The 24,611-nt window shown below is 44.4% G+C and overlaps 1 protein-coding gene across 1 annotated transcript in view; it reads right to left on the bottom strand.

Moving 5' to 3' along the window:
* Positions 1–1,605: 1,605 nt before the first annotated feature.
* Positions 1,606–24,611, bottom strand: part of LOC141065325 (uncharacterized) — a 198,209-nt gene continuing 175,203 nt past the window's right edge. Inside the window, exons 4-7 of the mRNA XM_073557754.1 lie at positions 5,002–5,193; positions 4,741–4,902; positions 3,768–3,891; positions 1,606–3,245 (exon numbers count right to left, since the gene is read on the bottom strand). Coding sequence (XP_073413855.1) covers positions 1,681–3,245; positions 3,768–3,891; positions 4,741–4,902; positions 5,002–5,193 — 2,043 coding nt within the window. The 3' untranslated portion in view covers positions 1,606–1,680. The remainder of the gene's footprint in view (positions 3,246–3,767; positions 3,892–4,740; positions 4,903–5,001; positions 5,194–24,611) is intronic.

A 24,611-nucleotide genomic window follows, 5' to 3' on the forward strand; every position in this document is an offset into this window, starting at 1 on the left:
CAGGTCGGATTGGCACTGCCTTTCATGACGCATATGCTGTATCACAGGTCGGGAAGGGGTTAAAAACAGCATCTCCTGACATACTGAAAACTGCAGTCAGGTAGTTTATTAACCCTTCAGGTGCTTTTCAGGAATTAATAAAAAGTGGTATGATAGGAATGAAAAAGTTGATTTTTACAACCTGACTTTTGAACAGGCCGCTACATATGGCAGACTCTAAGGCCTCTATATACGGCAGACTCTAAGGCCTCTATATACGGCAGACTCTAAGGCCGCTACATACGGCAGACTCTAAGGCCGCTACATACGGCAGACTCTAAGGCCTCTATATACGGCAGACTCTAAGGCCGCTGTATACGGCAGACTCTAAGGCCTCTATATACGGCAGACTCTAAGGCCGCTACATACGGCAGACTCTAAGGCCGCTACATACGGCAGACTCTAAGGCCTCTATATACGGCAGACTCTAAGGCCGCTGTATACGGCAGACTCTAAGGCCGCTGTATACGGCAGACTCTAAGGCCTCTATATACGGCAGACTCTAAGGCCTCTGTATACAGCAGACTCTAAGGCCTCTGTATACAGCAGACTCTAAGGCCTCTGTATACAGCAGACTCTAAGGCCTCTATATACAGCAGACTCTAAGGCCACTATTTGGCTGTGAATTGCCACGGCAAACATCGGGACCACACAATCATGATCTCAGGGTGCAGATGGGGATAAAGAGGGAGAAGCCACACTATTTAAACATTTATAATAGTTACTACTGACAGCAGCATCTAAAGGGTTAAACAGATATGGACGGTGACAACACAGATCGTGGCTGATGCCGCAAGTTGTCAGCTATAGTGGACAGCCGACAGCTGCTGGATTGTCACCTGTATTGAGATGCTATTCTCTTATATCTCAGGTCAGTTAAAAGACGTATTAACGGTCATTAAGGGGTTAAATTAAAAAGACTTACACTCACCTCTTGTGCCGGTGCCATTTCAGCGCTGTCTGCACTCGCTCTCCCCGGAGCTGACGTGAAGTTGTTACGTCACATGAGCCCTGCGCGCAATCAGCGCCGGCGTCACTGTCCTCGCCTTCAGACATATAAGTAATTAACAGGAAGCCAGCGCTGGTCGCTCCCTGTCTATTAGGCTGGGTCCATATTGTGTTTTTGGGCTGCGTTTAACGCATCCGTTACTTAGCGGCATTAACGCACCCATAGACTGCAATAGTCGAGCGCATCGCTAACACATGCCATAATCGGCATGCGCTAGCGATGTGCCGTCATTCTGTGACGGACCCTCGGACGCGGTCTGTAGCGTCCGAGGGTCCGTCACAGCTAGCGCAGATGAACCATCTGCACTAGCAGGATCGCATAACGCGATCGCGGCAGGGAGTAGCGTTAACACAGTCGGACAACGCTATGCGTTGAACAAACTGCTTTAACGCAGTATGAACCTGGCTTTAATTACTTATGTGCCTGAATGCCGGGAACAGTGAAGCTGGCGCTGATTGAGCGCAGGGCTCATGTGATGTAACAGCCTCAAGTCAGTTTCGGGAGAGCGAGTGCTGACAGCGCTGAAATAGCACGGGCACAGGAGGTGAGTATAAGTGTTTTTGAAACAAAAAAGTGATATATTCTTTGTAAAACTGCAAAAAAAAGTTGTAGATATCTAACAATGTTTCATATTAAACAGCTCCCCCCTGTGTGTGACTTTGCTGATGACTATGAAGTTTGTCTTGGCTAATAAAGCATTTTCCACATTCGGAGCATGAGTACGGCTTCTCTACTGTGTAACTTCTCTGCTGTTTCACCTGAAATGATTCGTTTAAAGAGACATTTTCCACATTCTGAACATGAATTTTCTTATGTCTGAGAAGACTTGATTCATATATAAAAGAGATCCCACATTCGCTACATGTAACTGGATTCTCTCCAGTGTGATCTCTTTGATGAGAACTTAGCAGGGCCTCAGTATTAAAACATTTGCCACATTCTGAGCATGAAAAAGTTTTTTTTTCTGTGTGAACACTCTTATGCTTATTAAAAGCTAATTGATATAGAAAACATTTCCCACATTCTAAGCATGAATAAGGCTTTTCTCCTGCGTGCATTTTCACATGATTCAGAAGATCTGATTTAATTATAAAACATTTTCCACATTCTGAACATGAATACGGTTTTTCTCCTGCGTGCATTTTCACATGATTCATAAGATTTGATTTACTTATAAAGGATTTTCCACATTCTGAACATGTATATGCATTTTCTGTATGAATTCTCTCATGTGCAGTAAGACTTGGTTTATATTTAAAAACTTTATGACATATTGAACATGAATACGGCTTCTCTCCTGTGTGAGTTCTCTGATGTGTAATATAACTTGATTTGTGAGTAAAACATTTTCCACATTCTGAACATGAATATGGCTTCGCTCCTGTGTGAATTCTCTCATGTGTGACAAGATTAGATTTAACTATAAAACATTTTCCACATTCTGAGCATGAATACGGCTTTTCTTCTATGTGCATTTTCACATGATTCATAAGATTTGATTTAGTCATAAAGAATTTTCCACATTCTAAACAAGTATATGCATTTCCTGTATGAATTCTCTCATGTACAGTAAGATTATATTTAAGTTTAAAAACTTTATGACATTTTGAACATGAATACGGCTTCTCTCCTGTGTGAGTTTTCTGATGTCTAATAAGACTTGATTTTTCGTTAAAACATTTTCCACATACTGAACATGAATACGGCTTCTCTGCTGTGTGACTTCTCTTATGTCTAGCAAGTTTTGCTTTACTTTCAAAACATTTTCCACATTCTGAACAGGACAAAGATCTTTTTCTTGTCTGAATTCTCTCATGTTTAAGAAGGTTAGTTTTTTGGAAAAAACATTTATCACATTCTGAACATGAACATGGCATCTTAATTTTGTGACCTTTCTCATGTAAATGATTTGATTTCTTTATAAAACACTTCCCACATTCTGAACATGAATACGGCTTCTCTCCTGTATGTATTCTCTGATGTCTAGTAAGATGATATTTGTCTGAAAAGCATTTCTTACATTCTGAACATGAATACGACTTCTCTCTTGTGTGACTTCTCCTGTATCTAAAAAAATGTTTTCGATGTACATTAAGGGTAATGAGGTTTTCTCCTGAGGACTGACACATGATATCTTCTTTGACATTATATTCTAGCGATAACATCACGTTTCCTCCCGAACGATAACTTGCATTTTCTGTTAGAAATAAAAATAAATATTTTTTAATATCACAATTTTAAATGTAAAGGCCCATCCATGTCCCACCTCTGATCCAGGATGGGGAATCTAAAAGAAATATTATGGTATCCAAAGCATATCCCCCAATCACAAGGGGAACAGAAGGTGCAGAATATGGGATCCTCCTATGGTTCTTGCTTCCCCAGTAACTGAGAAATGCTCATCAATCATCAGGGGTAGCACAAAGGAGACCCCTGGACCTCCAGACCACGTCCCGGAGCAAACCTGCTCCTCTTCCATAATTCTGAAGGCAAAGATTTCTGCTCCCATCTTAGGACTGAGGCAGTCATCCTTGTAATGTAAGGATAATGTATACATTATACATCAGAGCACATTCACACAAAGAACAAAATAATAAATATACTAACTGGAAATTACAGACACGAGTATGTAAAGCCTGGGACAGTAGTGAGGCTGTATTATATCTGCCAGCGCGACCACAGAAACGGCCACAAAGAAATGACTGAGGTCTCCTCTTACCTGGTGACACAAGAGGCCGGTGCTCCTCCTCCACAACGTCCTTATACTGATCCCAGTGTCCTTCTACATAATCCCACTCCTCCATGGAGAAATAGAGAGCGACATCCTGACACCGGAGAGGAACCTGACAACCAAGGAGACCGACATTACCCAGAATCCTCCAGTGTATACTGCATAGTCTCCCAGCAGTCTCCTCTCATCACCCAGAATCCCCCAGTGTATACTGTATAATCTCCCAGCAGTCTCCTCTCATCACCCAGAATCCTCCAGTGTATACTGTATAATCTCCCAGCAGTCTCCTCTCATCATCCAGAATCCTCCAGTGTATACTGTATAATCTCCCAGCAGTCTCCTCTCATCATCCAGAATCCTCCAGTGTATACTGTATAATCTCCCAGCAGTCTCCTCTCATCACCCAGAATCCTCCAGTGTATACTGTATAATCTCCCAGCAGTCAGCTCTCATCAGCCAGAATCCTCCAGTGTACACTGTATAATCTCCCAGCAGTCTCCTCTCATCATCCAGAATCCTCCAGTGTATACTGTATAATCTCCCAGCAGTCTCCTCATCACCCAGAATCCTCCAGTGTTAACTGTATAATCTCCCAGCAGTCTCCTTTCATCACCCTCAATCTTCCAGTGTATACTGTATAATCTCCCAGCAGTCTCCTCTCATCACCCAGCATCCCCCAGTGTATACTGTATAATCTCCCAGCAGTCTCCTTTCATCACCCAGAATCTTCCAGTGTATACTGTATAATCTCCCAGCAGTCTCCTCTCATCACCCAGAATCCTCCAGTGTACACTGTATAATCTCCCAGCAGTCTCCTCTCATCACCCAGAATCTTCCAGTGTATACTGTATTACCTCCCAGCAGTCTCCTCTCATCACCCAGAATCCCCCAGTGTAGTCTCCCAGCAGTCTCCTCTCCTCTCGTCTCCCAGAATCCCCCAGTGCAGTCTCCCAGCAGTCACCTCTCCGGTCAGCAGCTTGGTGATCTTGTTGGCCAGTTCTAGGACCTTCTTCTCTGGTGTCGGGGAGTGCAGGGGTTCTGTGATGGGGCTCTGGATCTTGCTCCGTCCTCCGGACATACAGGGGGTCACATGGTCTCCGGACGTCTTCTTCACCGTGTGCTCCTGTGTACAGTGACAGACGCTGATCACCGCAGATTCTATCCATCTTTTCAGTCCTGTTCTATTAATAGAGATCAAAGTGATCTCATGGGAGACTCTCACCTTTCTCTTTAACAAGTCGATTATCTCCAGGGCGAGGAGTAATACTCTTGCCGTCATGTTGCTTTTGTCCTGGTCGATCCTCGTTGGGTCATTTTTCCTCCTGACGTCCTGGTCCTGATCCTTCTGTCCTTCCATGTACTCCCACTCCTCCATGGAGAAATAGACAGCGGCATCCAGACACCTGACAGGAACCTGACAAACATACAGTTAGGTGCAGAAATCATTGGCCAGTGATGAGTCCTCATGATTTCAGCTCTGCAGGTCTCTAGTTTTTGTTTACATTTTTTGTTTAAAATTAAAATTAGATGAAATTGAAATGGAGAATTTCAGGGTTAACCCTGTCACGGGGTCCTTCTCCGATACCACACAATCAACAGAGGGAGGGAAGTGAGAGCAATCCCAAGACCTTTATTATAGGAAAAACTAACACGAATGCAGTTCAGTAACAGGATGAATGTCCAAGGAGATGAGAGTCCAATACTCCAGCAGAGGATAAAATGGGTCCATATGCTTCCCCTTCTCTCCGTCGTGCCGTCTTCACACGATCATCACCACACAGGGTCTGACTTGAACAGCTTCTGTCCTCCCCAGCCCCCTCCTTATGTCCAGGGGTAGTCAGACAGGTTGGGGCAGTTTTCAGGCCTCCCAGACCTGACAAAGGTGCCTTGGGGATTAAGGAACTACAGGGGGTTCATCAAGAGGCATAGATACAGTCAGGCTGCAGACAGTAAAGGCCCTTTTACATTTAGCGATGCACCAGCGATCCCGACCACGATACGACCCAGTCAGGATCGCTGGTGCATCGCTAAATGGTCGCTAGTGAGTTGCCACACAGGCAGATCTCACAGCGATGCAGCAGCGATACAGCAGTCGTTACTTACCTTTCAGACGCAGCGATCCTGACGTCCTCCCGTCTGCGTCCACGCGTCGCTCGTCGGCGCCACAGGAAGCTCCCGACGAGAAATGGAGCTGCGCGATCTCACGCGATCAACAATGGACAGTAGGGGAGCCGGTCGGAGGTAAGTATCACACATAGCGATATCGCTGCTGCGTCACAAAATCGTTGGTTATAGCGATATTGCTAGCGATATCGCTATGTGTAAAACCCCCTTAAGTGAGCTAGTGCAATTCTTTTGGAAGGTAATTGATACTCTAGAGAATATGGGAAATACACAGAATGATACAGGGCAACAAGAGAACACTATGGAAATACGTAAAATATAAATATACACAAAATGATACCCACATAACATATCACACCTCACAAACCCCTTCACCCTCAGCCTTCTTTCACCTTCATGACCAGACTAAATTTTACAATTCTGACCACTGTCCCTTTATGAGGTAATAACTCTGGAGCTTCCATGGATTCCAGTGATTCTGACATTGTTTCCCTGTGACATATTGTACTTAATGATAGCGATAAGATTTGTTCGATATGATTTGTGTTTATTTATGAAATATTGGAAATTTGGTGAAAATGTAGCAATGTTCAAACTTTTAATTTTTATGCCCTTAAACCATATAACAATATCACACAACCTAGTCACTAAATCACATTTTCCACAGGTCTACTTTACATAAGGAAAATTTTTGAAGCATAATTATTTTTGTTAGGAAGTTATAAGGGTTAAAAGTTGACCAGCGATTTCTCCAACAACATTTACAAAACCATTTTTTTTATATTGATCACATCTGAAGTAACTTTGGGGGCTATATTACAGTAAATACCCACAAGTGACACCACTGTAAAAACCGCACCCCTCAAAAGCGCATTCAAGTATGTTAACCCTTCAGGTGCTTCACAGTAGATAAAGCAATATGGAAGGAATAAAAATTAACATTTTACTTTTTTTTTACAAAAATATTACTTTAGCACCAATTTATTTTATTATCACAATTGTAACAGGAGAAAATGCTCCACATAATTTGTTGTGTAATTTCTCCTAGCACGCTGACAGCCCATAAGTGGGGAAAAATTACTGTTTTCCAGAAACAAGCAGCAATGGATGCTGAGTGAAAATTGCTATTTGCCATTGTAGTGACCATGGGCGGACATACCGCCAGTTCAACCTGTGCGACTGCACAGGGGCCCAGAGCCTCCAGGAGGCCCTGCAAGGTGGCTAATGAAGAGGGCAATCTGGCCGTTTTCTCTGGGCTCGAGGCTCCGAGGGCCCCTGGCCAGATTGCCCTCATGTGCAGGCTTGCAGCGATGGGCAGGGAGAGAACCAAGCAGCTCCGCTGCCTGCAAGAGAGAATTGCAGGAGCGGAGCTGCAAGGATCCATGCTGCTTCCTGTCTGACACAGAGAGGAGCGTGCCGCTGAATGACATCATCATTCAGCGGCCACTGCTGTGCCAGAGTGAGGAAGCGTGGGTGATGCTGCAGACAGGTGAGAGGAGAGAGGTGGCGTGGTGTCTGTGTGTGTGTGTTAATGTGTATGTGAGTGTGTGAGTCAGTGTGTGTGTGTGTGTGTGTGTGTCAGTGTGTAGGTGGTGCTGCCTGGCCCTGGAGAAGATCAATCAATGATATGATGGGGGCATGAGGAGAAGGCATTGATGGGGAGAGAAGACCATGATGCCTGGGCCCCGAGGAGGAGGCCATGATGTGGTGATGGGAGAATGCAATGATGGGAGTGGTAGGGAGAAGGCAATGATGGGGTCATGGAGAGAAGGCATTAATGTGATCATGGGAGTGAGGGTGAGAAGGCAATGATGGGAGTGATGGAGAAGGCCATGATGGGGTGATGGAGAAGGCAATGATGGGAGTGATTTGGAGAATGCAATGATGGGAGTGATGGGGAGAAAGCAATGATGGGGTGATGGAGAAGACAATGATGGGAGTGATTTGGAGAAGGCAATGATGGGAGTGATGGGGAGAAGGCCATGATGGAGTGATGGGGAGAAGGCCATGATGGAGTGATGGGGAGAAGGCCATGATGGAGTGATGGGGAGAAGGCCATGATGGAGTGATGGGGAGAAGGCCATGATGGAGTGATGGGGAGAAGGCCATGATGGAGTGATGGGGAGAAGGCCATGATGGAGTGATGGGGAGAAGGCCATGATGGGAGTGATGGGGAGAAGGCCATGATGGGAGTGATTTGGAGAATGCAATGATGGGAGTGATGGGGAGAAAGCAATGATGGGGTGATGGAGAAGACAATGATGGGAGTGATTTGGAGAAGGCAATGATGGGAGTGATGGGGAGAAGGCCATGATGGAGTGATGGGGAGAAGGCCATGATGGGAGTGATGGGGAGAAGGCCATGATGGGAGTGATGGGGAGAAAGCAATGATGGGGTGATGGAGAAGACAATGATGGGAGTGATGGGGAGAAGGCAATGATGGGGTGATGGAGAAGGCAATGATGGGAGTGATGGGGAGAAGGCCATGATGGGGTGATGGAGAAGGCAATGATGGGAGTGATGGGGAGAAGGCCATGATGGGAGTGATGGGGAGAAGGCCATGATGGGAGTGATGGGGAGAAAGCAATGATGGGGTGATGGAGAAGACAATGATGGGAGTGATGGGGAGAAGGCAATGATGGGGTGATGGAGAAGGCAATGATGGGAGTGATGGGGAGAAGGCCATGATGGGGTGATGGAGAGGGCAATGATGGGGTGGTAGGGGAGAAGGCAATGGTGGAGGTGGTGGAAAGGGCAATGATGGGGTGGTGGGGAAAAAGAAATGATGATGGGGTGGTGGAGGAGATTCTACCTCATATATGGGGAGAACCACTGTTTGGGCGCATGGCAGAGCTCAGAAGGGAAAGAGCACCATTTTGACTTTTTTAACGCCGAATTGGCTGGAATTGAGATCGGACGCCATGTCGCTTTTGGAGAGCCCCTGATGCGCCTAAACAGTAGAAACCCCCAAGTGACACCATTTTTGAAAGTAGACCCCTAAGGAACTTATCTAGATGTGTGGTGAGAACTTTGAACCCCCAAGTGCTTCACAGAAGTTTATAACGCCCGGGCATAAAAATAAAAAAATAATAATTTTTCCACAAAAATGATCTTCTCTCCCCCAATTTTTTAATTTCGCATTGGATCCCAAAAGTTGTTGTGCAATTTGTCCTGAGTATGCTGATACCCAATATCTGAAGGTTAAGCTTTTTTTTTTTTATAGACGTTCCCTTTAAATGCCTCAGTTGTTCAAAAATATAATGCTGATGTAATACTCCTGAAAGCAAAGTAAGGCCACATGCACACATTCTTCAGTATTTGGTGATTTTTTTACCCCAGTATTTATAAGCCAAAACCAGGAGTGGGTGATAAATGCAGAAGTGGTGCAAATGTTTCTATTCTGCTTCTCCTCTGACTGTAACCATTCCTGGTTTTGGCTTACAAATACTGGGGTAAAAAAACTCACCAAATACTCAATGTGTGCACATGGCCTAACAAATGTAATAGCAGACTTACAATGGTGTGGTTATTTGCAGAGATGGTACAAAAATATCCTTAATAAGTGCAGGAGCTCCCAGGTGATAAAGGTGCAAGCTGCATGATTATTGCAGTTAGTATTTCTTTGGGTGCATTCAGGCGTCCATTCAAATTGCTCCAAGATTGGACAGCAATACACTGACTGGCTGTGTATCTCGCAACTTGAGAGTAACACTATGTGCACACGTTGTGGAACTCCCGCGGGAAATATGCGAGAAAACCGCATTTTAAATTCCTGCGAATTTCCCGAGGAAAAACTAGCAATTTGAAAGCGTAATTAGCTTGCAGAATGCTAGCGGTTTCCATGCGATCTGAGCATCGCTTGGAGAACTGATTGACAGGTTGGTCACACTCGTGAGCTTTTCTCACCTTCCGATGTCCCTCGCAGCGTTACCGATCATCGAGATGCTCCCGGCAGGTCCGTTCCCAGTGATGCCTTGTGACAATGACCTTTGATGAGGCCGCGGTCTCGCGAGACCGCGATGTTATCAAAGGTCATTGTCGCAGGCATCACTGGGAACGGGACCTGCCAGGAGCATCACTGAGGCCTGCTGACACTGCGAGGGATATCGGAAGGTGAGAATATGAAGATTTTTTTTATTTTAATTCTATTTTTTACAGGGATATGGTTCCCAGAGCCCGGAGGAGAATCTCCTCTCCTCCGGACCCTGGGTACCATCCGCAAATGTTCTGCTTACTTTTAGCATGGTGGGCACAGCCACATGCGGAAAGTAAGCAGAACAATGCATTCCTATGTGTGCGGATTTTTGGGATTTTCCCGCGATTCCGCACAAAGAATGAGCATGGTGCGTATTTTTCCACGATGCAATAAAGCCACGGAAAAATCTGCAGCATTAGCACAGCATGTGCGGAATGCCATAGGAATGCATGGGATGCTTTTTTTACATTTACACGTTTAAAATCGCTGCAAAAAAAAACACTACGTGTGAACACAGCCTGACTGCTTCATATATTTCAGTGAACCTGTTAGGCTGGAGTCACACTTGCGTATGGCATCCGATGTGATATCCTAATGACTCTCGGCTCCTGCTCTGCTGTGAGTGGGAGCCAAGTGTCATGCTACTGTGCTCCGATCCTCTCGCACAGAGCAGATCAGAGCACAGCTGCAGAGGAAGCACAGAAACTAATTTCTCCATCTCCTCCATTGCCGGCGTCGGCATATAGTGCACAGCACTCGGATGATATCCAAGTGATGTGCGCTGTCACTCGCACCCATACACATTTGGGTGCGAGTGCGCCGAGTGTCGGTGACAATCGCAACGTGCTCCAATTTCACTTGCACGTACAATACAGCCGAGGATAAAACGGTGATGGGAGCTGCCCCATAGATGAATGCTGGTCCAAATGCTATGCGATGTTTTATCGCATAGCACTCGTCCTTATTCATCGCTAGTCTGACTCCGGCCTTAAGGTAGTCACACTTAGCGATGTACCAGCGATCCCGACCAGCGATATGACGTGGTCAGGATCGCTGGTACATCGCTAAGTGGTCGCTAGTGAGCTGCCACACAGGCAGATCTCACCAGCGACATAGCAGCGGTCGGGGGTCGCTACTTACCTGTCACACTAGGTGATCCTGACGTCCTCCCGCCCGTGTCCATGCGTCGCTCGTCTCCACAGCAGGAAGCTGACGACGAGAAACGGTCCAGGACGTTCTCGCGCGATCAGCGATAACCAGCGGGGGGGTGGGTCGTAGGTAAGTATCACACATAGCGATATCGCTAGCAATATCGCTATAACGTCACAAGTTATAGCGATATTGCTAGCGAAATCGCTTAGTGTGACAGGCCTTTTACGCTCAGATCACGAGAACCTTGGCCAGTCCATGCATTGCCATCTGATCTTGGATCGATTTGTACAGATGTCTGAATGTGTGCTTTGACAGATTGTGCTCGATGCTAAACGCTATGGTGAAGACTCTTACTATATATATATATATATATATATACATACAGTCATGGCCAAAAGTATTGACACCCCTGCAATTCTGTCAGATAATACTCAGTTTCTTCCTGAAAATGATTGCAAACACAAATTCTTTGGTATTATTATTTTCATTTAATTTGTCTTAAATGAAAAAACACAAAAAGAATTGTCCTAAAGCCAAATTGGATATAATTCCACACCAAACATAAAAAAGAGGGTGGACAAAAGTATTGGCACTGTTTGAAAAATCATGTGATGCTTCTCTAATTTGTGTAATTACCAGCACCTGTAACTTACCTGTGGCACCTAACAGGTGTTGGCAATAACTAAATCACACTTGCAGCCAGGTGACATGGATTAAAGTTGACTCAACCTCTGTCCTGTGTCCTTGTGTGCACCACATTGAGCATGGAGAAAAGAAAGAAGACCAAAGAACTGTCTGAGGACTTGAGAAACCAAATTGTGAGGAAGCATGAGCAATCTCAAGGCTACAAGTCCATCTCCAAAGACCTGAATGTTCCTGTGTCTACCGTGCACAGTGTCATCAAGGAGTGTAAAGCCCATGGCACTGTGGCTAACCTCCCTAGATGTGGACGGAAAAGAAAAATTGACAAGAGATTTCAACGCAAGATTGTGCAGATGTTGGATAAAGAACCTCGCCTAACATCCAAACAAGTTCAAGCTGCCCTGCAGTCCGAGGGTACAAAGGTGTCAACCCGTACAATCCGTCGGCGTCTGAATGAAAAGGGACTGTATGGTAGGAGACCCAGGAAGACTCCACTTCTTACCCCGAGACATAAAAAAGCCAGGCTGGAGTTTGCCAAAACTTACCTGAAAAAGCCTAAAACATTTTGGAAGAAAGTTCTCTGGTCAGATGAGACAAAAGTAGAGCTTTTAGGGCAAAAGCCTCAACATAGAGTTTACAGGAGAAAAAAAGAGGCATTCAAAGAGGGTGCCAATACTTTTGTCCGGCCCATTTTTGGAGTTTTGTGTGAAATGATCAATGTTTTGCTTTTTGCTTTATTCTCTTTTGTGTTTTTTCATTTAATCATTTAAGACAGATTAAATGAAGATAATACCAAAGAATTTGTGTTTGCAATCATTTTCAGGAAGAAACTGAATATTATCTGACTATATATATATATATATATATATATATATATATATATATATATATATGCGGAAGCTGATAAGTTACAGCCAGGGATTCATTATACTACAGGCCTAAAACCCCATTCTGCCTCCATACAGCAGGATTACAGCCAACATTTACAGACTGGTGAGTGATAACACTGCTTCTTTGCATTGTAATTCAATTCATTCTATGCTGTTTTTTTTTTTTAATTTGTTTATTGAACAAAAAGGAGAACAACATACATATTGGCTAATAAAATACACGCATAGCCCTTACAAATATACAGAAAACATTGTGAAGCATGCATATCAGTTGACTTTCACCAGCTGTTGTCATATTGTTCATGCAGATAATAAAGAACATTCCTAAACTGCAACTATATCAACTGGTGCCTACTACTGCGCAGCCTAATATCTTATATCATGTTATCTCACATATGATGTCTCAATTTTGCAAAGTAAAGGCCCTTTTACATTTAGCGATGCACCAGTGATCCGACCAGCGATCCGACCCGGTCAGGATCGCTGGTGCATTGCTAAATGATCGCTAGTGAGCTGCCACACAGGCAGACCTCACGGCGATGTAGCAACGACGCAGCGCATGATACTCACCTTTCACACACAGCGATCCTGATGTCCTCCCGCCCGCCTCCACGCGTCGCTCGTCGGCGCCAGCAGGAAGCGCCCGACGAGAAATGGAGCCGGACATTCTCGCGCGATCAGCGATGGACAGCGGGGGAGCTGGTCGGAGGTAAGTATCACACATAGCGATATCGCTATAACGCCACAAAATCGGTGACGTTATAGCAATATCGCTATGTGTAAAACCCCCTTAAGGTGAGAAGAATTCCACCTCTCCCAGATCTTATCAAACTTGCCCGGGCATCCCCTATTTTGATAAAGCGTACGTTCGTATGGAACAATCGAGTTCACCAAGTCAATCCACATTCTAAGGGAGGGACATGAACCCCCCATCCACCGTAGTGCCAACACCTTCCGTGCCATAAATAGTGTTTCACACAGAAAAATCCCGTCATAATGACCCCAATTCTCCTCCTTCCATACCCCAAACAAGCATACCAGTGGTACAAGAGGAACTGGGGCCCGCATCAAGGATGACAAAAGCAGGGTCACCTCTTTCCAGTACTATAAAATAATGGGACAATGCCAGATCATATGAACAAAATCCGCATCTGGTGAATGACATCGCAGACATTCTGATGATTGAAGTCGACCCATCCTGAAAAGTCGTGTCGGAGTTAAGTATGATTGATTAATTATATACAGCTGTATCATTCTATTAATAGATGGTGATACTCCGATCGGAGATTCCAGGATCTCCTCCCACTCCTCTCCCTTTGCATCAGGGATGAGTCTGTCCCATTTCCTTTTAATAGAGCTTATAGCAGATTCCGTTCCCACCGACAGCATGTACGTGTATAAAGAGGAGATGAGACCCTGGGGACCCTGCGAATTAAGGATTCCTATCAGAGGCAGAGATGAAATAGTACGGTCCACACCCCCACATCTCATATGTGATTGAAGAGCCGATCTCAGCTGCAAATAACGAAAAAACTGGGATCTCGGAATATCATGTGCAACCTGTAATTGCTCAAAAGACACCAAGGTCCCCTGGTCATACAAGTCTCCCATCGAGGAAACATTATGTTGCATCCAAAAAACAGTGGATGGGTGGTTCAGTAATTCTGGGAAATAGTCACTATTCCATAGGGGCATTTCAGCTATAAAATCACCAAAATCTTTAAACCCAATCGCTTTCTTAATCTGTCTCCATACTAATCGCGCCAGTCGAAGCAAGGGTAGTAGACGAGGGACATTAGTCCTCTCCAACTCAAGGAAACCTAGTGGGCAGTCAGTTCGCACAGCATGGAGTAGGTGGCAACTACCCGGCTTCCATATATTTAAAGCTTTAGCTTGCCCAGCCAAATAGTATAAGAAAAAAATCTGGTAACGCCGCCCCACCTCCCTTTTTTGGTCTCTGCAGGGTGGTCAATTTAAGTTTGGGCCTAGTTTTCCCCCAGATGAAAGATGTGATCTGGGAATTGAGATTTACAAAGAAGGATTTGGGTACTGTTACAGCACTATGCTGAAGGGAGTAGCTAAGCTTGGGGAGTAATATCATTTTAATTAGGTTTATACGTCCGGCCACAGACAGCGGGAGTTGGCTCCAAGTTGTGAATTTCATTTTAACTAGTTCCAGCAGTGGGTGAATATTGAGTTGTGAGTCAAGCGCACTATTTTGAGATATATATACCCAAATATTTAAAACTAGATACAATAGGCAGCGACGAGAGAGCTTCTAGCTGGGGCATTGGGGCGTGAGAAAGGGTTAGCAGAGCGGACTTCTCCAAATTTATATATAGACCTGAGTATTTACTAAATCTATCTATAATGGCAATTACTTGTGGTAGAGTGTCCTCCGCTTCATCCATGAATATCACCATATCTTATAAACAGGGAGGAAATGGTTGAGGAGGTAAAAGTGGCTGGGACCCTAGGAGGTAGCGACCATGCTATTTTAGAATTTTGGATAACTAGAGGCGGAAGACCTGTGAAGACTCAGACGTCAAGGTTAGATTTCAGAAAGGCAGATTTTAAGGGATTCAGAAAGAGAATTGGAGGGATCCAATGGCTGGATATCCTTAAAGACAAAAATGTCCAGGAAGGATGGGAAATCTTGAAAAATGAAATTCTCAAAGCACAGTTGTTAACAATTCCGAAAAGAGGGAAGAATAGGAAGCAGTTAAGGAAACCAGGATGGATGAACACAGAACTTAAGCACATGCTAAAAAGGAAGAAAAAAATGTTTATAAAATGGAAAGAGGGAGGCATATCTAAAGAAGAATATAATGCTGTCTGCAGAACCTGCAGGGCACAAATCAGATTATCTAAAGCTGAAAATGAATTGAGGCTTGCAAGAGATGTCAAAAGCAATAATAAAGGATTTTGGGGATATGTCAAAAGTAAAAGAAAAGTCAAAGATGCTATAGGATTTTTACAGGATGAAAATGATGAAATGGTAAGACAGGATGTTGAGAAGGCTGAACTTTTAAATTCCTATTTTGCATCTGTTTTCTCTCAGAAAGGAAATGTAACATCAACTGTTATTCACTGTCCTATTAAGGGAATAGAAGAATCCAGGATATCTATAAACAGAAAGATAGTGAGGAAACACTTAGCTAGCCTAAATGAATTCAAGTCTCCAGGTCCAGATGAATTACACTCCAGAGTACTGAAGGAGATAGCAGAAGAAATTTTTGAACCCCTCTCTATAATCTTTGAAAATTCTTGGAGAACAGGAGAAGTGCCAGAAGACTGGAGAAGAGCAAATGTTGTTCCTATCTTCAAAAAGGGGAAGAAGGTGGACCCAGGTAACTATAGGCCGGTGAGTCTGACTTCTATACCAGGAAAGATCTTTGAACAAATTATTAAACAACATGTATGTCAATACCTGGATAAGAATGAAGTGATTAAACAGAGTCAGCATGGGTTTCTAACTAATAAGTCATGTCAGACTAACTTAATTTCCTTCTATGACGGTATCACTGATTGGTTGGATCAAGGAAATGCTGTAGATATAGTATATCTTGACTTCAGCAAAGCATTTGACAAAGTCTCTCATACAATCCTTATTGAAAAAATGACTAAGTATGGAATGGACAAGGCAACTGTTAGGTGGATTCATAACTGGCTTAGTGATCGGACCCAAAGAGTGGTCGTAAATGGCTGCACATCCAGTTGGAAGAATGTCTCAAGTGGGGTACCACAGGGCTCTGTCCTGGGCCCTGTATTGTTCAACATCTTTATCAACGATTTAGATGAAGGAATTGAGGGTAAACTGATTAAATTTGCTGATGACACAAAGCTAGGAGGGATAGCTAATACTAGAGAAGAGAGAGAGAGGATTCAAAAAGATTTAAATAAACTGGAGAAGTGGGCAGCAACTAACAGAATGGTTTTTAACAGGGAGAAATGCAAAGTACTACATCTGGGCAATAAAAATGGAAAAAGCATATATAGAATGGGAGGAATAGGGCTAAGTGACAGCACATGTGAAAAAGACTTGGGTATACTAATAGATCACAGACTGAATATGAGTCAACAGTGTGATGCAGCAGCAAAAAAGGCAAATGCAATTCTAGGATGTATTAACAGAAGCATACAGTCTAGATCACGTGAAGTCATTATTTCCCTCTACTCCTCTTTGGTCAGACCTCATCTGGAATATTGTGTCCAGTTTTGGGCACCACATTTTAAAAAAGACATCAACAAACTGGAGCAAGTTCAGAAAAGAGCGACCAGAATGGTGACCGGTCTGCAAACCCTGTCTTATGAGGAAAGGTTGCAGGATTTGGGAATGTTTAGTTTGCAAAAGAGAAGACTGAGAGGAGACTTAATAGCTGTCTACAAATATCTAAAGGGCTGTCACATTGTAGAAGGATCAACTTTATTCTCATTTGCACAAGGAAAGACTAGAAGCAATGGGATGAAACTGAATGGGAGGAGACACAGATTAGATATTAGAAAAAACTTTTTGACAGTTAGAGTGATCAATGAGTGGAACAGGCTGCCACGAGAAGTGGTGAGTTCTCCTTCAATGGAAGTCTTCAAACAGAGGCTGGACAGACATCTGACTGGGATGATTTAGCGAATCCTGCTTTGAGCAGGGGGTTGGACCAGATGGCCCAGGAGGTCCCTTCCAACTCTACGATTCTATGATTCTATGATTCTATATCGTCAGCATATACGCCAATGGTGTCTACCCGACCCGCTATATTTATACCTTTAATACCAGGGGAAGATCTAATACGTATTGCCAATGCCTCAATCGCAAGGGCAAATAGGGCCGTGAGAGGGGGCACCCTTGACGAGTCCCCCTATGCAATGGAAAAGACTCAGACATGGTGTTGTTCACTATAATACGGGCTTTGGGCTTCATATATAGTATTTTGATCCATTTTATAAATTTATCCCCAAAGCCATATCTTTGTAAGCACGCGGAGAGGAAAGGCCACTAAAGAGAGTCAAAAGCTTTTGCAGCATCTAGCGATGCCAGTGCCCACTTGTTGTCTGGCATTAGAGAGCTATATTGGGCTATTGACTGGACCCGTCTGATGTTAATGGAAGTGCTCTTACAGGCATAAAATCTGTTTGATCAGAATGTATAAGGCTCAATATAATCGAATTCAGTCTGGTAGCTAGAATCTTAGTAAAAATTTTATAGTCCACATTTACTAATGAGATAGGGCGGTAGGATCCACATTCCAAAGGGTCTTTCCCCTCCTTCTTAAGCACCATTCTATGCTGTTTATAAATATACTACCTGAAGAGCCTGGCATTGCCCAGGCATAGTAACTAACTGTGGTTAGTTATAACAAATTATAATGATTATCCTCCATCCCATAGTCCCGTGCTCATATAACCTATATGTTTACTTAACTTTGTTGCGGTATTGGGGGGGCGGGAAGATTTCTTGGAAAGGGGCCCTCTGCAGTCTGTGTCCGCCCCTGGTAGTGACCAGTACGTTACACCCAGCTCGTTCTTCTGGAGACATGCACCCGTAAATTAGTTGGGCTCTCATAGCTACAGAAATCCCAAACATGTGGACACTAAATGTGGTTTAGGCACACTGGGGCTCAGAATGCAGGGGGGCTTTTAGATTTGGAAGTGCAGAATTCACTAACTTTATTTTCGGGAAGCGAGGAGCTATTTAGCTTTTCCACAACCTTTGTGCAACTAGTAAAGTTCAAGCCCTCTGTTTCTGTTAACAGATGATGGGCGTGAGGTGAGTGGAGACTTGTTTTTTTGTGGAATGAGTTGAAGCTTTTAATGGGAACATTTTACATAACGTTTGGGATCATATTTATCCGGCGCTCTACGCTGAGCACTAACATCAGGGTTTTCCTCTGAATGACACGTCTCAGATGAAACCCCCCGTTGGATTCATTCACTATAGTGAGGCAGCAGAGTTACTCTGGACTCCATCTGGCCTCTGTTTCGCGGTTTCCTTCTTTTCAGAAGTGCACAAACCTGTGGCCGACGGCACCTTTATGCAATCCTAAAAGGACGGACAACCCCGGATCACAGGTTAGGCTATAGCATCCACAGTGCCTCCATCTGTCTTCATTATAGGGAATTTTCTGCCAGGGTTCTGTCTGAATCACGTATTTCAGAGATTTACATGGAAACCCCGGTGTAAGCGCTCAGCTTAGAGCGCAGGATAAATGTGTGCGGAGTCTTACTGCGATCTTTGGGAGGCAGAATGAAAAAATCAACAGCATGTGAATAATTGGATTTGTTTATTTTTTTACGCCATTCTTCGTGTGGTATAAGTGATTAGGTGATTTAATTTTTCGGGTTGGTGCGATTACAGTGATACCAGATTTATGGCGTGTTTTTATGTTTGGCAGCTGTCACACTCTAAAAGACGCTTTTTATTGCGAAAACTAGTTTTTCCATCACCACATTTTGAGAGCCATAATTTTTCATATTTCGGCTGACAGAGTCATGTGAGGTCTTGTTTTTTGCGGGAGGAGCTGATGTTTTTATTTATACCACTTTTTTTGGCACATGACATTTTTCGATCGCTTTTCTATTCCGATTTTTGGGAGACAGAATGAACAAAACCCAGCAATTCAGAAAGTTTTTTTTTTTTTTTAATACCGTTCCACGTGTGGTAAAATTGGTAAGGCGGCTTTATTCTTCGGGTCAGTACGATGACAGCAATACCTCAGTTATATTATTTTTATGTTTTGGCGTTTTTACACAATAAAAACTATTTTGGAAAAAATTATTTTTCCATCGCTTTATTCTGAGAGTTATAACTTTTTTATTTTTCTGCTGATGGAGCTGTATTGAAGCTTGTTTTTTTTGTGGGACAAGATGACGTTTTCAGCTGTACCATATTTATTTACATCAGTCTTTTTTATCGCGTTTTATTGCACTTTTTGCTCGGCGATATGATAAAGTATTGTTTTTTGCCTAGTTTTTCATTATTTTTTTTTACAGTATTCACTGAAGGGGTTAACTAGCGGGACCGTTTTATAGGAAAGGTCGTTACGGACGCGGCGATACCAAATATGTGTACTTTTGTCTTTTTTTTATTTAGATAAATAAATGTGTTTATTGGTAATTTTTCTTTTTATAATTTTTTTTTAACTTTATTTCATTGTCCCAGTATGGAACATTACTATATTACATCAGATCGCTGACCTGACACTGCATAGCAGAGTGTCACATCCGGATCTGACGGGCAGGGAAGGAGGCATGCTGGTGCTGCTCTCAGCAGGCACACATAAGCCTCCTTCCCTGGAGGACCCCGCGGCCATCTTGGTGCCGGGGGACTCCATGGAGATCATCAGAGCAACGCGTTCTCTATGCCACTGTCACTACTAACAGCGGCATCAGAGGGGTTAAATGCCCATGATCAGTGCTAGCTCCGATCGTGGGCATTGCTGCAGGATGTCAGCTGTCACATACAGCTGACACCAGAACGCAATGTCTCTCTTCAGACCTAAAGATGACTACCCATTCCTGCTACTACATGTGGGGACAAATGACACCGCAAGAAACGACCTGGAAACCATCTGCAGAGACTTTGAAAACTTAGGTAAGAAAGTGAAAGAACTGGGAGCGCAGGTGGTCTTCTCTTCCATCCTCCCAGTGGATGGCCATGGAACAAGGAGGTGGAATAAGATTCTGCAGGTGAACAACTGGCTACGTCGATGGTGCCGTCAGCAACGATTTGGATTTCTGGATCACGGAGTGCATTACCTTTACGATGGACTACTTGCTAGAGATGGGGTGCACCTTACGAAGACTGGAAAGCATGTATTTGGAAGTCGCCTTGCTACACTCATCAGGAGAGCTTTACACTAGAACAATGTGGGAAGGGAAGCAAAAGACCAGAAAAAGCCATACACCTGACAAATGCTATTGAGAACTCTGCTATTAGAAGTGGAAAGGAAGAACAAAGACAAAAGAATCTAATTAATAAAAATATTGGAGAAAGAGAAACCAATCACAAACTAAAATGTTTCTATACTAATGCACAAAGCATGGGCAACAAACAAGGAGAACTGGAACTACTAACACAGGAAAAGAAATATGATGTCATTGGAATCACTGAAACTTGGTGGGACAATACACATGATTGGAATACAAGACTAGAAGGATACAATTTATTTGCAAGAAACAGACTTGATAAACGAGGAGGAGGTGTCGCATTGTATGTTAGATACGCGTATATCTGCACAGAGATTGAAGCTTCAGAGACTGGGAGTTCTGTGGAAACTGTTTGGGTAAGAATACAAGGACAGAACAATGGAAAGGACACCATTGTAGGCATTTACTACAGGCCGCCTGTGCAAGCCGAATATATAGATGAACTCTTTATGCATCAAATGGCCAAGTTCTCCAAAAAATATGACATAGTTGTCATGGGAGATTTCAACTATCCAGACATTTGTTGGGAATCTCTCTCAGGCAAAACTAACAGGTCAAGGAAATTCTTATCCTCTCTTGCTGACAACTTTATCTTCCAAAAGGTAGGGGAGAAAACAAGGGGAACTGCTACCTTGGATCTAATAATAATAATAATAATCTTTATTTATATAGCGCCAACATATTCCGCAGCGCTTTACAGTTTAACAGTTTCAAAACACAAGTCATAAGTAACAACGCTAACAATACAATAATTAAAGCAAAATAAGACGAAATAAGACGACCCTGCTCGTGAGAGCTTACAATCTACAATGAGGTGGGGGAGATACAGAGTACAGGTGTGTATTTACAATGGTGTATTTACAATGAAGGTCCAGCCATCTTGCGGGAGTGAAGGATGGATGAAGATAGTGAATGGGCTACGCACGCACACTTACACAGAGAATGACTTTGATTAGTGAATGTGATAGGCCGCTCTGAACAGGTGTGTTTTGAGGGAGCGCCTAAAACTATGCAAATTGTGGATAGTCCTGATTTCTTGGGGTAGAGCATTCCAGAGGATAGGAGCAGCACAGGAGAAGTCTTGGAGTCGGGAGTGGGAGGTACGGATTAGTGCAGAGGTTAGTCGAAAGTCGTTTGCAGAACGCAGCGATCGGCTAGGCCGATAGACAGAAATGAGAGAAGAGATGTAAGGGGGTGCCGCACTGTGGAGAGCTTTGTGGGTGAGAGCAAGTACTTTGAATTGGATCCTATAATGAATGGGCAGCCAATGTAAGGACTGGCGAAGAGCGGACGCGTCCGAGTACCGATTACCCAGATGGACGATCCTGGCCGCTGCATTAAGTATGGACTGGAGAGGGGATAGTCGAGTGACGGGGAGGCCAATTAATAGAGCGTTGCAGTAATCCAGGCGAGAGTGGATCAATGCAACAGTGAGGGTTTTTGTTGTTTCCATAGTGAGAAAAGGGCGGATTCTAGAGATGTTCTTTAGGTGTAAGCGGCAGGAGCGGGCAAGGGATTGTATATGGGATGTGAAGGAGAGATTGGTGTCAAACATAACACCCAGACAGAGCACCTGCTGCCGGGGTGTTATTGTGGTACCACCCACGGAGAGGGAAATGTCAGATTTAGGGAGGTTAGTAGACGGCGGGAGCAGAAGAAGTTCAGTTTTGGAAAGGTTGAGTTTCAGATAGAGAGCGGACATGATATTGGAGACTGCGGACAGACAGTCACTGGCGTTCTGTAGTACAGCGGGGGTAAGGTCGGGGGAAGATGTGTATAGTTGTGTGTCATCAGCATAAAGATGGTACTGAAAGCCAAATCTGCTGATGGTCTGTCCAATTGGGGCCGTGTAGAGAGAGAAAAGAAGGGGGCCAAGGACTGAGCCCTGAGGTACCCCGACAGCAAGAGGAAGAGGAGATGACGTGGAGCCAGAGAACAAAACACTGAAGGAGCGGTCAGAGAGATAGGAAGAGAACCAGGAGAGTGCAGTGTCCTTAATGCCTAGTGACTGGAGCCTAGAGAGTAGGAGATGGTGGTCAACAGTATCGAAAGCTGCAGATAGGTCAAGAAGAATGAGCAGAGAGTGGTCACTGTTACGTTTTGCTGTCAGAAGGTCATTGGTCACTTTGATGAGTGCAGTTTCAGTCGAATGTAGGGGGCGGAAGCCGGACTGTGAAGGGTCTAGAAGGGAGTGAATGGAGAGGTAACGGGTAAGGCGGGAGTAAACTAGGCGTTCCAAAAGTTTAGAGATGAAGGGGAGATTGGAGACTGGTCTGTAGTTGTTTGTGCAGGATGGGTTGAGAGCAGGTTTCTTTAGTAATGGAGTAACAATGGCGTGTTTGAAGGAGGATGGGAAAATGCCCGAGGAGAGGGAGAGATTAAAGATTGTAGTTAGGTGGGTTGTGACGACTGGAGAGAGAGACTGGAGGAGATGTGAGGGAATGGGGTCGGTAGTGCATGTAGTCGGACGAGAAGAAGAGAGGAGTCTAGAGACTTCTTCTGTGATGGGATCAAATGTGGAGAGTGAGCCAGGGGAGATGTAGGAAGGGATGGGAGTCACAGCACTTGGTGGTTGGGAGCAGATTTTTTGACGGATATTATCTATTTTTTCTGTAAAGTGGGAGGCCAGGTCATCAGCACAAATGTCTGTGATAGGGGCTTGTGCTTTTGGCCTGAGAAGGGAGTGAAAAGTGTCAAAAAGTTTCTTGGGGTTGTTGGCTAGTGAGGAGATCAGGGTGGTGAAGTAGGTCTGTTTGGCAAGGTGAAGGGCAGCGTTATAGGTTCTTAACATAAATTTGAAGTGGATGAAGTCTTCTGGTGTGCGGGTTTTTCTCCATAGGCGTTCAGCACACCTGGAGCATCGCTGGAGAAGTTGAGTTTGCGATGTGAGCCAGGGCTGTTTTACTCTGTGTTTGGAGGTTCTGAGGGTGAGGGGAGCTACTTGGTCAAGGGTGCTTCTAAGAGTGTCATTGTAGTGATGAACAGCCAGATTAGGACAGGAAAGAGAGGAGATTGGGGACAGAGATGAGTGTAGGGAATCTGAAAGTGTCTGAGGGTTAATGGCTTGCAGATTTCTGAATGTGTGATAGGTAGGAGTGTGCTGGGGTGGGTGAGGATTTGTGAGCGTGAAGGAGAGAATGTTGTGGTCAGAGAGTGGAAGCGGTGAGTTATTTAGGTGGGAGATTGAACAGAGCCAGCAGAAGACCAGATCAAGGGTGTTACCGTCCTTATGTGTCTCAGAGGTTGAAAGCTGTGAGAGGCCTAGAGAGGTGGTTAGTGATAGAAGCTGGGATGCAGATGTGGAATTAGGGCTGTTAATGGGGATGTTGAAGTCTCCCAGGATGAGGGTTGGTAGTTCTGAGGACATGAAGTGTGGCAGCCAGGCTGAAAAGTGGTCAAGGAAGTGGGTGGGTGAGCCTGGGGGCCGGTATATGACCGCTACCCTGAGGGAGAGGGGACGGAAGAGCCTGATGGTGTGGACCTCAAAAGAAGGGAATAAGAGTGATGGGACTGGGGGGATGACCTGGAAAGTGCATTGTGGGGACAGGAGTATGCCAACTCCACCACCAGGTCTGTTTGTGGGTCTCGGGGAGTGAGAGAATTGTAAGCCACCGTAGGAAATGGCAGCAGGAGAGACAGTGTCAGTATCCTGAATCCAGGTTTCAGTGAGGGCCAACAGATTAAGAGAGTTGTTCAGAAAGTAGTTGTGTAGGAAAGAAAGGTAGGGGTTGAGGTTGGGGGATGGTGGACCAGGGTTGGGGGAGATGTCCCCTGAAATCAGTAGGAGAAGGAAGATAAAGAGCCAATAGTTGTTGGAATTGTAAGTAGTTTTTTTCTGCGATGTGTTTGGGCAAGATGGGCTGAGGTTTCTCAGGAAGGTGAGGAGTGTGTGGGAGCTGTACATGGGAGAAGGAAGTATAGAGGGGCTGATGTGTATGAGTCGTGATGGAGGGGGGATAGGGTGATGAATGTGGATGGCAAGGGAACACAGGAGGATAAAAATAAAGCAGATGGTTAAAGGGGAAGGCAAAGTGTGGGTTACCAGACTCCTGCCCTGACTAACTGCCACGTATAACTGCCGTTTTGCTGGATGCTTATCTTCTGTGATGCTTTGCTTATGGGATG

This window comes from Dendrobates tinctorius, unplaced genomic scaffold, assembly GCF_039654945.1.
Source record: "Dendrobates tinctorius isolate UK_male_01 unplaced genomic scaffold, ASM3965494v1 ptg000251l, whole genome shotgun sequence".
Taxonomy (NCBI): domain Eukaryota; kingdom Metazoa; phylum Chordata; class Amphibia; order Anura; family Dendrobatidae; genus Dendrobates; species Dendrobates tinctorius.